The sequence below is a fragment of the Magnolia sinica genome, chromosome 17 (assembly GCF_029962835.1).
Source record: "Magnolia sinica isolate HGM2019 chromosome 17, MsV1, whole genome shotgun sequence".
NCBI classification, from domain to species: domain Eukaryota; kingdom Viridiplantae; phylum Streptophyta; class Magnoliopsida; order Magnoliales; family Magnoliaceae; genus Magnolia; species Magnolia sinica.
The window spans coordinates 2,594,287-2,606,553 of NC_080589.1; the positions used below are offsets into that span (position 1 = coordinate 2,594,287).

General features: G+C 40.4%; 1 protein-coding gene across 1 annotated transcript; it reads left to right on the top strand.

Annotated features, from left to right (window-relative positions):
• The first annotated feature begins 1,696 nt into the window (after positions 1-1,696).
• Positions 1,697-8,346, top strand: LOC131231884 (small ribosomal subunit protein uS11z). The gene is made up of 6 exons (XM_058228229.1): positions 1,697-1,826; positions 4,815-4,934; positions 5,037-5,082; positions 6,701-6,786; positions 7,082-7,211; positions 8,090-8,346. Exons 1-6 carry the CDS (start codon positions 1,824-1,826, stop codon positions 8,155-8,157), a joined length of 453 nt encoding a protein of 150 aa, XP_058084212.1. The 5' UTR covers positions 1,697-1,823; the 3' UTR covers positions 8,158-8,346.
• Positions 8,347-12,267: the final 3,921 nt, after the last annotated feature.

Here is a 12,267-nt window from a genome sequence, read left to right on the forward strand (position 1 = left end):
TCCAATGTAATCAATCTTCAAGAAGCAAACACGGCACACGTGTGCAGGACATGAACCGTTCATGGGATGGTACAAATCGGCGGCAGTGGCAGGGTTTGGTCCGGGCCAGTCTTGGCCCAGCCTGACCGAGCCTGCATGGGTCCAGCATAACAGGCCCAAGCCCATCCAAGCAAGTTTGGGCCCATGTAAGATCCAGCTTCACAAGGCATGGGCCAGCCCACAAATGATCAAATCCATATTTCCCACGTGTGTAATCCTAATTATCCATTAACGAAGTGGGACACACGTGTGCGTTTCCTGACTGAGGACGGGAAGGGCATGCTTAGTAGCTGGCCGCACGTGTGCAAAGAAGTGGTTGGTTAGAAAATAGCCGCCTACATTCAACGAGGCCCACTTGTTGAGTGGACCAGACTTCAGAATAGGATACATGCGCTGAGGGAATCATCTACACCGTTGGTGTGTATTTCTATTTTAGATCAGCCCCATCTGATCACTGGCCTACAAATTGTGGTTAGGAAAATCAAATCCAACCACTGCCTACGTTCCACTACAAATTCTAGTGGGGCACACACATTGACAGAAAGGCCCACCAGATGAACGGTCCTGATTGTGGAATCATATAGTTGTGTTGTTATAGATGGTGAAGGAAGTAATTGGGAAGTGACCCAGCAATTTGCTTCAGAACGGTTCAGATGAATGGTTCTAGATGGTGGAATCATGCATACCAAGTAAAGAATGTGGGCCCACGGTTCAGTAATCCAAACCATTGATAGGATTGGGCGCACGGTGGATAGTGATGCTGCAAACGTGTACCATACGATCATTATATTTTGATGTATGTTCTTCATCTTTAATTTGTAGGCCACCGTTCTATTTGATCCAGGCCATCAAATCGATGGCCAATAAGCAATGCTTTAATTAAGAAAAAAGATGCATCAATCTTACCGTTAAATATCCCAATATATTATGATTTCTACGTTACACCCCATCATGCAAGATTTGGACGGTTCAGATTTAGGCAGGCCATGGCCAAATCAGCATTCGGCGCACGTACGGGTACCATATACCATGATCTGCCAGAGTACGATATAATTCCTCAACCCTTTTTGAGCAAATGCCATCTGGCGCACGTGTGCTGTATAGCAGATTTTGATCACGAGGGCCCGGCGGCTGAGATCTCTCATACATGTGAGATCCACTCCCTTCGTTTTGCAACCACTGGCCTCCTGAGGAGTGAAGCAGCCCAACGAGCTGACCAGAGTGGCCCCACTGGAAAACACGTGTGCCAATTGGCACGAGCAAATATCCCCACGCGTGCGGCTCCGCAAGAGAAATTCTTTGAAGAGTGTGATGGATGATACGCAGGCACTTAGAAGTTGCTCACATGGCATTAAATTAGTCAGATTAATCCATCAAAATTACGATAACCGCTGTATCATGTACCAAAAATGAATCTTGTTTGATCATCCAACAATCGGATTGTTGGATATTTATTGGACGGTTAAAATTGAAAAAAATCCAACGGTCCTAATTCCACAAAAAAAATGTCTACAAATCAGAGGCTATGATTATTCAACCAATCTAATATTGGATTTGTGAGTCTACGACTGCTGGATTTACAATCTAGCTGGTTTTATTTGAGTTAATGCATGCCACGTTGCATGGTCTGAGTGCCTGCGTATCACGCGTCATCCGCAGCCCGAGTATCATATAACTTCTATATAAGGACGACTGGAGCTAGGGTTTCCACCGTTTCCTCAGCCGCTGTCTCGATCCCTCAAAACCCTTCGTTCAGACCCTCCGATTCGCAATTTGCAGCGGCCATGGTAAACTTATTCATTCTCCCTTCCTTTTTTTCGTCAATTCCGTTACTGCCCTCAACTTGCTTGCGTTCGATTCTCCCAAAATTTCTAGGGTTTATGGTTTAGGATTTCACTGGTTTTATATTTTTAGGGTTTGGCAATTATTAGTAGTTTTGCAGATCCGTGGAAGCGGATGATGTAGATGTCTCACCTTACAACAACCGTTGTAGGAGTTTCTTTTCAGATGTTTGAGAAACGAGCGGCAAAATCTTATTTACAACTTTGGTTATAGTAGTTTTTGTAGATCTTTAATTGGATGGGGGTAAATGTCTCATTTCACGACACTGGATGTAATAGTTCTTTCAGATGTTATAATGGATGGGGTAGAAGTGAAATGCTCATCTTACTACATCGGTTGTACTTTTTTTTTTTTTTTTTATCACAATGTTTAGATTGGATAGGGGTGAATGTTTTGTTTTACAACATTGGTTGTTGTAGTTCTTTCAGATTTGTAGCTTCGATGGGGTAGATGCTAGATCTGGCAACATTGGTTGTAGTAGTCTTGCAGGTGCATTAAACGGATTTTTTATTGTGTCAGATGGATGTGTGAAAAGTGTCTCATTTGCTTAAGGGTCGTTTGGGTGCCTGTAAAGTTTTAAGTCGTAAACACTTTACGGCTGAAAAGAATTTCAGGCGTCAACTGTTTACAGGAAAACAGATTGTGTTTGGCTAACTTGTAAAGTGTTTACAATATATACTGTAGGCATTCACACCACAGAGCTTGGGGTGTTAAATCCCACCAAAATTAGCAAATAACACATGGTGGACGGATTAGATGTCCACCCATTACAGTGAGTGCCAATGCAATCTGGAAGTTTTTAATGGTGGACGTCCCATCCTTCCCTATCGTGTGGTCCATTTGGTGATCAATCATTTGTTGCCATAGGAGAGCATTAAGAGAAGCACATGATGGACAGATTCGTTGTACCATACTCATTGTGGTGGGCCCCACACATCACGAGTGTGTATCAACTGTTGTTGTTCTATTATGTATAATTGTAAAGAATTTACCTGTAATCTGAAACATGACATTTTGCCAGGGTTTCAGATTACATCTAAGAGCTGTAATGTGTTTACAGCCTGTAAAGCCTTTACAGGCAAATACAGGTATCCAAACAGCCTCTGCAATCTGATTACCTGCAATTCCTTTACAACTTGAAAATTTTACAGGCATCTAAATGACCCCTAATGTTGTAGTTGTTTTGCAAATTTGTTGATTGGAAATGTCTCAATTATGATATTTTCTGTAGTTTCTCTCACAGACTACATTGATGTCTTGTTTTACAAAATAAAAGTTGTGGTGGTTTCCATGTTGTGTGAAATGGATGTGGAAAGTCTCATATTAGAAGTTGTTGTGGCAGCTGACTAGGTCAGGGTGGGTGATGGCCACCCTACTATCGCTAGCATCTCTATTTGTACCATTTTACTATCAAAGAGGGAAAAAATTTCATGTCATGATAGTTTTAAAGGATTTTCTATTTGTACCATTTTAATACCATGTCATGTCATGATAGTTTTAAAAGATTCTTATCTTTCCTTTATTTTTTTTCAAGAATTTTTCTTTACAAAACATACAAGGATCCCTTGATAATTTTTCTCGTTACCTTTCTTGAATGTAGAGTCACGTTGGAAAAGCAACATTTATCTGTAGATGGACTAAAAAGGATATTTTGATTTCTAACCATCATTCCACAATTCATACTAGTCAACATGATTGTAACCATCCATAAAACTTTCTAGATAATTTATACATCAATTTGGTGTTTCGACTAATTAAGAAGTTAGAAATAATATAAAAAGGTTCCATGATTTAAAGTTAAAGATAATATATATAATTTGATCTCTTATAAAGAACAAAAAAATAATTTACCATTTCTAAATGATTTTTAAAGCCCCTGCCAAATTAGTAGAAAACAATTATAATTTGAATTGAAGTCATAGGATTCAAATCATAGAATCATAGGATTCATATAAAATGGGATTCAAGGCTGGATTCTAATCATTTTGCTTAATATTTGACTCTAGTAGTAAATTGTAAATTGTAGGATTTTGATGACATTGCTTATGAGTGGAAAGGCTCCAACATGCTCATTGGTTGTTCACTAATAAAATTGGTGGTGGGAATCACATGCTAATTGGTTGTTTACCTATGTGGCCAATCCAAGGGCAAGTAGGCCCTCCATTTTCAATGTGGGCAAAATTATCTGCACTCACCTTTCTATCTCTTATTCCTCTAAAGGTATTCGATAACGGTAGCAGCAGCCATAACTGTCAGCCATATGGCTATATCATGATTTGAGCTGTAATGGCCGTTTCGGCCCTGTAAATGTCTTCTTTTTTTCGAAGGAAGAAAATTGCCGGCCCTCTATTGGCCCATTATGTGCCTTTTTTTTTTTTTCTTCTTTTCTAAAGAGGGCATTCCGGCCCCATATCGTCTAATGAGTCCCACCGTTACCGTTACTTAACAGCCATTACATAACTGTTTTTGAATGCCATGGTTACTTTTGTAGCAATAATGTCGCGATTAATTGTAAAAGAGTTGTAATAACACTGAAACAACTTAAGTGGTGTGTATCTACTGACCCTTCAATTGGCTACATTGCTTCTCTCTTAGGTTACCTGATATACCAAGTTTTGTTCAAAATTTTTTCTTTGTTAACATCATTTTAGTAGTTTGCATAGGTTATAGCTTGAAACCATTTTGTTCTTTTATCTTCTCTATTCCGTGGTATGTGTTCAGTTGGTATTTGTTGTTTTGTTGGAGTTGTTACTCTTGCGTTGTATTTTCATTTCTGTAACACATGACAAGGTTTTTTTTTTCCTTTTTCTTTTTCAAAGCTTGAATTGAATGTGAAATGTTCTAGGGTGCTTTTGCGGTTTTGCTTTTCTCATTATCTTGGAAAATGTCATTTTTAATCTGGGTGCCTTTTCTTTTGGCGAGGCATTTTACAGTCGCGGAGGAAGACCAGGGAGCCCAAGGAGGAGAATGTGACACTTGGACCAACCGTACGAGAGGGAGAGAATGTTTTCGGTGTTGCTCACATCTTTGCATCCTTTAATGATACTTTTATCGTAAGTCCCATTTCTTTTCTTTCACTTCCTTTTTGCTTCTCCTGACATTCTCAGAGGTCCCAATCTTTCTTCTTTTTTTCTTTTTTTTTTTCTGGATTGCAGCATGTGACAGATTTATCTGGAAGAGAAACCATGGTCCGCGTTACTGGTATGAGATGCCTTTAGTTTTGAACTTTTTTTGTTAGATGCTTTTTGGAGAAGAGTTGGTGCAACATCTATGCTGATTTAAGTGAACAAGATTTCCTTTTTTGCAATAAAGAAAATAAAGACAGCGGTATAAATTTACTCCCAACTTGCAGGATAAAATTCAATTTTCTATTTAGAAAAGAAAACATACAAACTGCATTTGAAATTGACTGTCCTGAATAGAGCTGTACACGAGCAGCAAAAGCTCTGTAACACGCTCGACTCGACTCGAAAAAGCCTGACTTGACTCGAATCAAAGCTGAGTTCGAACCGATTCGAGCTGTTTTTTGGTGCTCGAAATGAATTCAAGTCGAGCTCGAGCTTGCCCCTGCTCGACTCGAATAATACTCGAACTCGGCTCGACTCGACTCGGCTCAACTCGGTAGGGTATATATGCCTTTTAAAAATCAAATCCCTAACTCCCATCTCCCATCGGCCATCCCAGTGCTCATTCGGTCCCCTTCAAAAAAAGAAAAACCCCCCTCTTCGTTCCCCTATCTCCCATCGGCCATTACTCTTCTTCCCTCTCTCTCTCAAGTCTCAGCCACTCGATTGCCTCACTGTTCTTCTTCCCTCAGTTGTCCGGAGACCGTTCTGGTGGCCACAGCGACCGTCAGGGGGTCCCTGCCCTGCCCGGTCGCGATTTCCCTTACCTTTCTTCTTCCCTCTCTCTCTCTCTCTCCCGCTCATATTGCCCTGTCCAGTGGCCACCTCGCCCTGTCCGGCGTCCCTGCCCTGCCCGATGCCCCTGTCCCTGCTGCAGCTCATCCCTGCCGCTCGTCCCTGCCCTGCTTGGTGCCCCTGTCCCTGCCGCTGCTTGCCCAGACTCGAAAACTCTGCTCGAACAGTCCGAGTCGAGCACGAGCTGGGCAAAGCTCGGCTCGGCTCGACTCGTGTACACCTCTAGTCCTGAAGTAGGGCTGTCAATGGGCAGGTCTTGGGCCTGGCAAAATCTAAATTTTGAATAGGACTGGCCCGTCATGCCCAGTCTGAACGGTTCAAAATAAAGGCTGAAGCCAACCCCAGGCCTGGCCTGTTTACAGCCCTAAGCCGAAGTAGATCTTTAGGGACTGTTGGGAGCTTGAAAAATAATATGAGAGGAAGTAACATTTTCTTTTTCAAGAAAGCATTTGGAGGGTAGATACAAAAAAAAAAAAAACAAACAAAACAGGTGGAGAGTTGGGAATTTTTTAGGATCTCTATGGTAACATGTTCTTGGAAAATGTTTTCCACCAAAAACTGAACTCCCAATTAGGGGAAAATGTCATTTTCATGGAAAGTATTTTCCACCCAAATACTTTCCAAGCTTCCAAAACAGGGCCCTGAATATCAATTGTAACAAGAACCATATATTATTGCATCCTTCCGCATTAACTTAAAACGTGTCCAAGAGATGCTACTTCTCTGAAGACTGCTGTAAAAATCTGAAAGCAGTGTTATTATTTGTTCCTAAAACATAAAGTTTGATTATGGGTCATTTAATATTCTACCATTTTGTGATTCTATTTCCAGTGTTAGGACTTCATCCTGGTTAATATTGATGAAGCTAAAATGATTGGTTACATCTTTATTTTATACAGGCGGGATGAAAGTGAAGGCGGACAGGGATGAATCCTCTCCCTATGCAGCCATGCTTGCAGCACAAGATGTTGCACAACGCTGTAAGGTATGCACTTCCATTTCCACTCTCACTAGTTGGTATTTAGGTGAAATCAATAAGTCATTGGTTGAGATTGTTTTCACTCTTGTGAATTGACTGAGGTCATTGGTATGCATGTACATGCATCCATAATGTGAACTGGAAATCTTCTTCAATAGTTATTTAGGATTCATGCATGTTTTTCCATGCAATCACATCAATAACTTCATCTTGGATTAGAACATGCATACTAGGCCTGTGATGATGTCAGCGGTGATGGTGTTTTAGCAGTGACATTCACTGTTGATGTTCATTTTTGTAGGAGCTTGGAATCACTGCTCTGCACATTAAGTTGCGGGCAACTGGTGGTAACAAAACGAAGACGCCTGGTCCAGGTGCCCAGTCTGCTCTCAGGGCCCTTGCTCGGTCTGGAATGAAAATTGGCCGCATTGGTAACACTCCTATACCTTTTTATGTGCCTCTATCAAATTTGTCTTTGACCGTCTTGTTCATTAGCCTCCGTTATGAAGGTCCATTTATTTTTTACTGGCCGTCAAGATTTAGTTAGATTCCATTACCATTGGCATCTTATCTTAAATAAGAACAAATTGTTCCATTCAATACCACAAATTATTTTCACCATCCTTACATTGGTACAAATTGAACTTTATGGGTTCTTGTGTGGGTAACTGGGGCCACCCTGTTGTTGGAGTTGTTTGCAATGATAATGGCCAGGTTCACATGTCCTTATCTACAACCACCAGATTGGGGGATTCATGAAAAAAGGGGAGCCCTTTGTAAAGGGTCACGGTTAAAGGGGACTACAGGATTATTTGGAGCAATGGGTTTTGTTCTTTGATAAGTTTCACAACATTACTTGTGGTCTGAACTCTGTCTACCCCATTTGTAGGTGGCTACTGAGTTAGTTGAGGGGGGGTGTCTGCTTATGATGGAACATCTTGGTGTTCAACAACTCATAATTTGTTTAAACCATCGCAAGTAGAACATCAATGAGTTTTTTAGTGACATAATTAAAGGTTCGGTCCAGTCAAATTTTTTTTGCGACAACAACAATTTTGCCTTCATGCCTACCATTAAAAGAAACGCCTCAGAGATTCTTGTAGGTTAAACAAAGGTAACATTTCCACAAGCGCAATGGGCGCCTTGTTTTATAGTGTTCCGTCAAACATCATTGTTGTTGGTGTTGGCATTAACGAAGATGATGATGATCTCGTATTTGAAAAAACTGGTAAAAGATCCTTAAAATAAACAAATGCTGGTAAAAGGTAAAGGAGAGATCTCTAATCCTTTTTTTTTTTCCTACTTGCAGAGGATGTGACCCCGATTCCACATGACAGCACCCGCAGGAAGGGTGGTAGAAGAGGAAGGAGGCTCTAGTCTTATGGTGACCTTTATCAAAGGTTTCTGTGGCTGTTTCCTAGTTATAGAAATTGGAGCTGTGTTAGTCGTTGGGGAACACTAGTTTTTGTTTTGTTTGTTTGGATTTGAGATTTTGCCTGACTGGTTATTTTTGTTTTATTTATCAGATCCATAAAATGTTATGAACTACAACACCTTGCTGCTGAACATTGAGCATTTAATTACTCTCTTTTTTTTCCCCCTCCCCTTCGTTTAATAGCACAAGGTTAGGATTATAGAATCTTTTAAAAAATGCAGCAAAATGGGGATTGGTGGGCCATTTCTGAGAGCAGATGTGCTCAGCTAGCAGATTGATCAGCGGGTTTAATGGGTGGTCAAAATTCGAAGCCAGATATTGGTCACCACTGAGCTGGGTCTGATGGACTAGTGAGAGTTGGCCTGATTGTGTTTTTGTTAATTCAGGAATTGGATGTTTGTTTGTTTGTTTTTTTTTAAAAAATAAAAAATAAAATTCCTGTCCTACATTCAAAGGTGTCTAAAGCAGACATGAGCTTCTTGACTCAAATGAGGGTCAAAATTACCATTCGATCAATGAAACAGACAGCACTTCTTTCAGATTGAGTAGTGGGTCAAGAATCAAGATTCGGTTCGGCCCTTAAAAAACACAAGCATACGTTAGGCTCTCGTTAGGTGGCATTCCAAGTGCTTGTATGGGGTTTTGCATGGGCTCACTGCCATATTGCGGGGTCCGTGTTGAGGTGATGAGGTTTAAATCCATGGGTTGAAGCCTGTATGTATTGCCTGATGTATGCTGGTATTGTTCATGAAAGCTGTAGTTATATCAGCCTGAACCAACCCGATGCATGGCAATAAAGGGGCCATATTCCTGATGAATGATAACTCAAAACGTTTATTTTAAACCATGGCGGGGCCATATGCACTGAGAATCTGTATGGCCAGCTTCAATCAAGACCCTGGACCACTCTAGCACGGTGCTGTCATGTTGTTTTTTTTTTTTTGGGAGCAAATTAGCTGTTACCCAGACCATGGGCCCACCTTGATGTGCTTCCAAATATCAAGGGGAACACCACAGGAAACAGTGGCAGTGATTGACTGAAAACTTATGCATGGATGGTGCGGATAAAACACATGCATCAAGGTGGGCCCCACAGTAATCACCCTGAAAAATGATCTATGGTGGAGTCCGCGTTCGAAGACCCCGGCCTTCAAGACCCCGTAGCAGGCCTGTTTGTGTGAACGGTGGGGGTGCTTGGCCGAGTGGAGTTTCTGACCTAAGCGATTAGGTTCGTAGTTTAAAAACTCGAGACTTCGGCTGAGATTACATGACTCAGTCGGGTTAAACCCAGACAAGAAAATGCCAGATTTGATCATTGACTGAAGAACTCTCAACAAAAAAAAAAATGGGAAAATTCGGAAAGAAACCCATCTGATGTGATTGACCCACTCCGAACAATTGGAAATAGATAAGAGATAAACATTTTATGGAAGACACCGAAATTGAGTGATTTCAAGATCGAAGAATAGTGTGCACATTCAGGCCATGACATGGCACTGTTGCATTGGCTTGCCAGACATGGTCAGATGCATACTCGACCCAACAACCTTTATAAAGTTGGTGGGCCCCCTTCTTCGTCAGGTGGGCTAATGAAATAACGCCACACCAGAATTTGACAGAACTTAGTATTATCCGGCCTAACCGAATCATGCAACCATCAAATAAAGATAATCTTATCTACCGGAACGTCTCACTCACAAGCAGCTACAAATGAGAGAAGTTGGCGCCACTAGTTGTATGGAAGGCATCCAATGTGCCTAGAAAGGGGTCGCCGCAATAGGGCGGCAAATCTCTACTCAATGTCAGACTTCACCCCATATGGGTTGGGTTTGGACCGTGCTTTGTCAACCCAAAATTAAATGAGTGGGGTTTCAAGTCATGAATTTAATACGCCCATATGATATTTCCATTTTTAAATGTCCTCACCAATCTGATTAAAAATAAAAAGAAAAAAGAAATTAGAAGTTTTTCTTAAGCCCAAAGGTGCAGCCCATAAATCATGATTTGGGATTCTAGGTCCATCTTTTGAAAGGCCTGGATTGCCCAAAAGGGCCCCCAAAGTGGGCCCCATTCGATAAACAGTTTGGATTTCTAGGCTAACCTTTTGAACAGTATAGCTTACTCAAAAAAGCACCGAATTAAAATCCTCCAAATTTTGGGGATAAATGAAAAAAATAAAATAAAATCTAATTAACTAGTGGAAAAAAAAAAAAAAAAAAAAACAAAAAAAGCTTCTCTTACTTTCTTCCTTATATTTCTTTTATTTTATTTTTGTTTCTTTAACACCTAGCAGATGCAAATTCAAATGCGTTGTTGAGGTTTCTAGGTGGGAGGGGAGAGAGAGAATGATTGAAGCCCTGTAAATTACAATTAAAAAATGCAGGGAGAGAGGGCATTTATCGAAGAGAGAGGGAGAGGGAGAGGAGGAAATGTATTGCCTCCTGCCCCGCCTCTAGGCAGGGGCTCATACATCAAGGTGAGCCCCTGCTTGGCAGGAAACAATCCACTTAGAGAGGTGGCCTTTATTTATTTATTTATTTATTTATTTATTATTATCTTCCACCCACACTCACACCCATGCACACTCGCGCATTCACACCACAGTGGGATTAAAAGAAAATGGAATAATTAGAGAGGTGCACTGGGGCAATGCATCAAGTGTAAAAAAAAATCTAGTATGTTAATCACGTAAGATCCCTTGAAAGCATGTGAAGAATATAAAATATTATTTTTCTATAATTAACAGTAATATATTCTTCTATAAAAAATGTGGATTGTTAGAAATCCATTTCAACTATCCAAATTCAACCTGCATGTGTGGCTTTAATGATGCAGATCATTTACTAATTTTTTGCAAATAAAATTTAATTAGTGAGTCCTATTTGATGAATGAGCTGAATCTATGCCACGTATTCCCATTATACCTATATAAGACTTGATGTCACATAGCCTCTCATGAGGAGGATTGTGTGTGGAAAAAGAAGTGATAGTTTTCCCAATTGACAACTTCCAACCTATTAATTGAGTGTGACTTCCAACCCTTTCATTATCTTAGCCCCACTAGGAGTATCACCTAATGAGAAAATAAACTCCATCTACTTATTGGGTGGACCACACCACAAATAAATGATATCTAGCTATTGATAAATACCAAAATACAAGTGTTATCCACTCAATGAGTGGATGTGGTTGATTTTTGTGTAAGACAATCATGGGAAGGCCAACATATTGAGTGGATTGAGAATGGCACAAACATGAAAGGTTAGAAGTTAAACGCGGGTGGAGCATAACTTGTGATCCAACCAGTTGGACTTGAAACCTCTTATAATATAATACATATGTTTAAAAAAACACTATACGTCGGATACAATTATTGTAATTGATTATAACAGTAGATAATTTTTTTATTAATTAACAATTCTAAACATAAGGTTTATAACTTTCATATTACCCAATGCATGTGGTTTGCAGGTGATTACATGCATCTGCAGGGATTAGACTCGATGCAAATGGTTTGCAGGTGATTGCGTGCATCCATAAGGACCAGTCTCACCTTCAAATGGGATGGGGACAGACACCTTGACGTCATCCAAAAAAAAAAACTTTTATATTTTTTATGAATGAAATGGAAATATTTTTTTAGTTTTAATTTATAATATTTTTTAACTAAATGGTGAGTTGGATTGGGGTTGAGATTTTCAATATGATTATTAAATGTGTTGGATTTAGATTCAACCCATCCTCCTTACAACAGAACTCAACCCGCACTGAACCCACCCCACCCGACCCAACCACTCGCTTCCCCTACGCCACACCATGAAAATGGGATGCTCAAAAAATCAAGCTGATCCAAACATTATGCGGGCCACACCATTAAAAACAGTGGACTACCTAAAAATCTCCAAATTCGGGTTGCCTGGTTTCTGTGGCATTTCCATTTTCATAATGGGGACATCCCACTCAACTGCTTGAATGCTATATACATACCCTGCGAGGGCCCCACACTCATGTAGTTGCATGGACTTTTAATCTACAATCAGGTGCTTAAGATG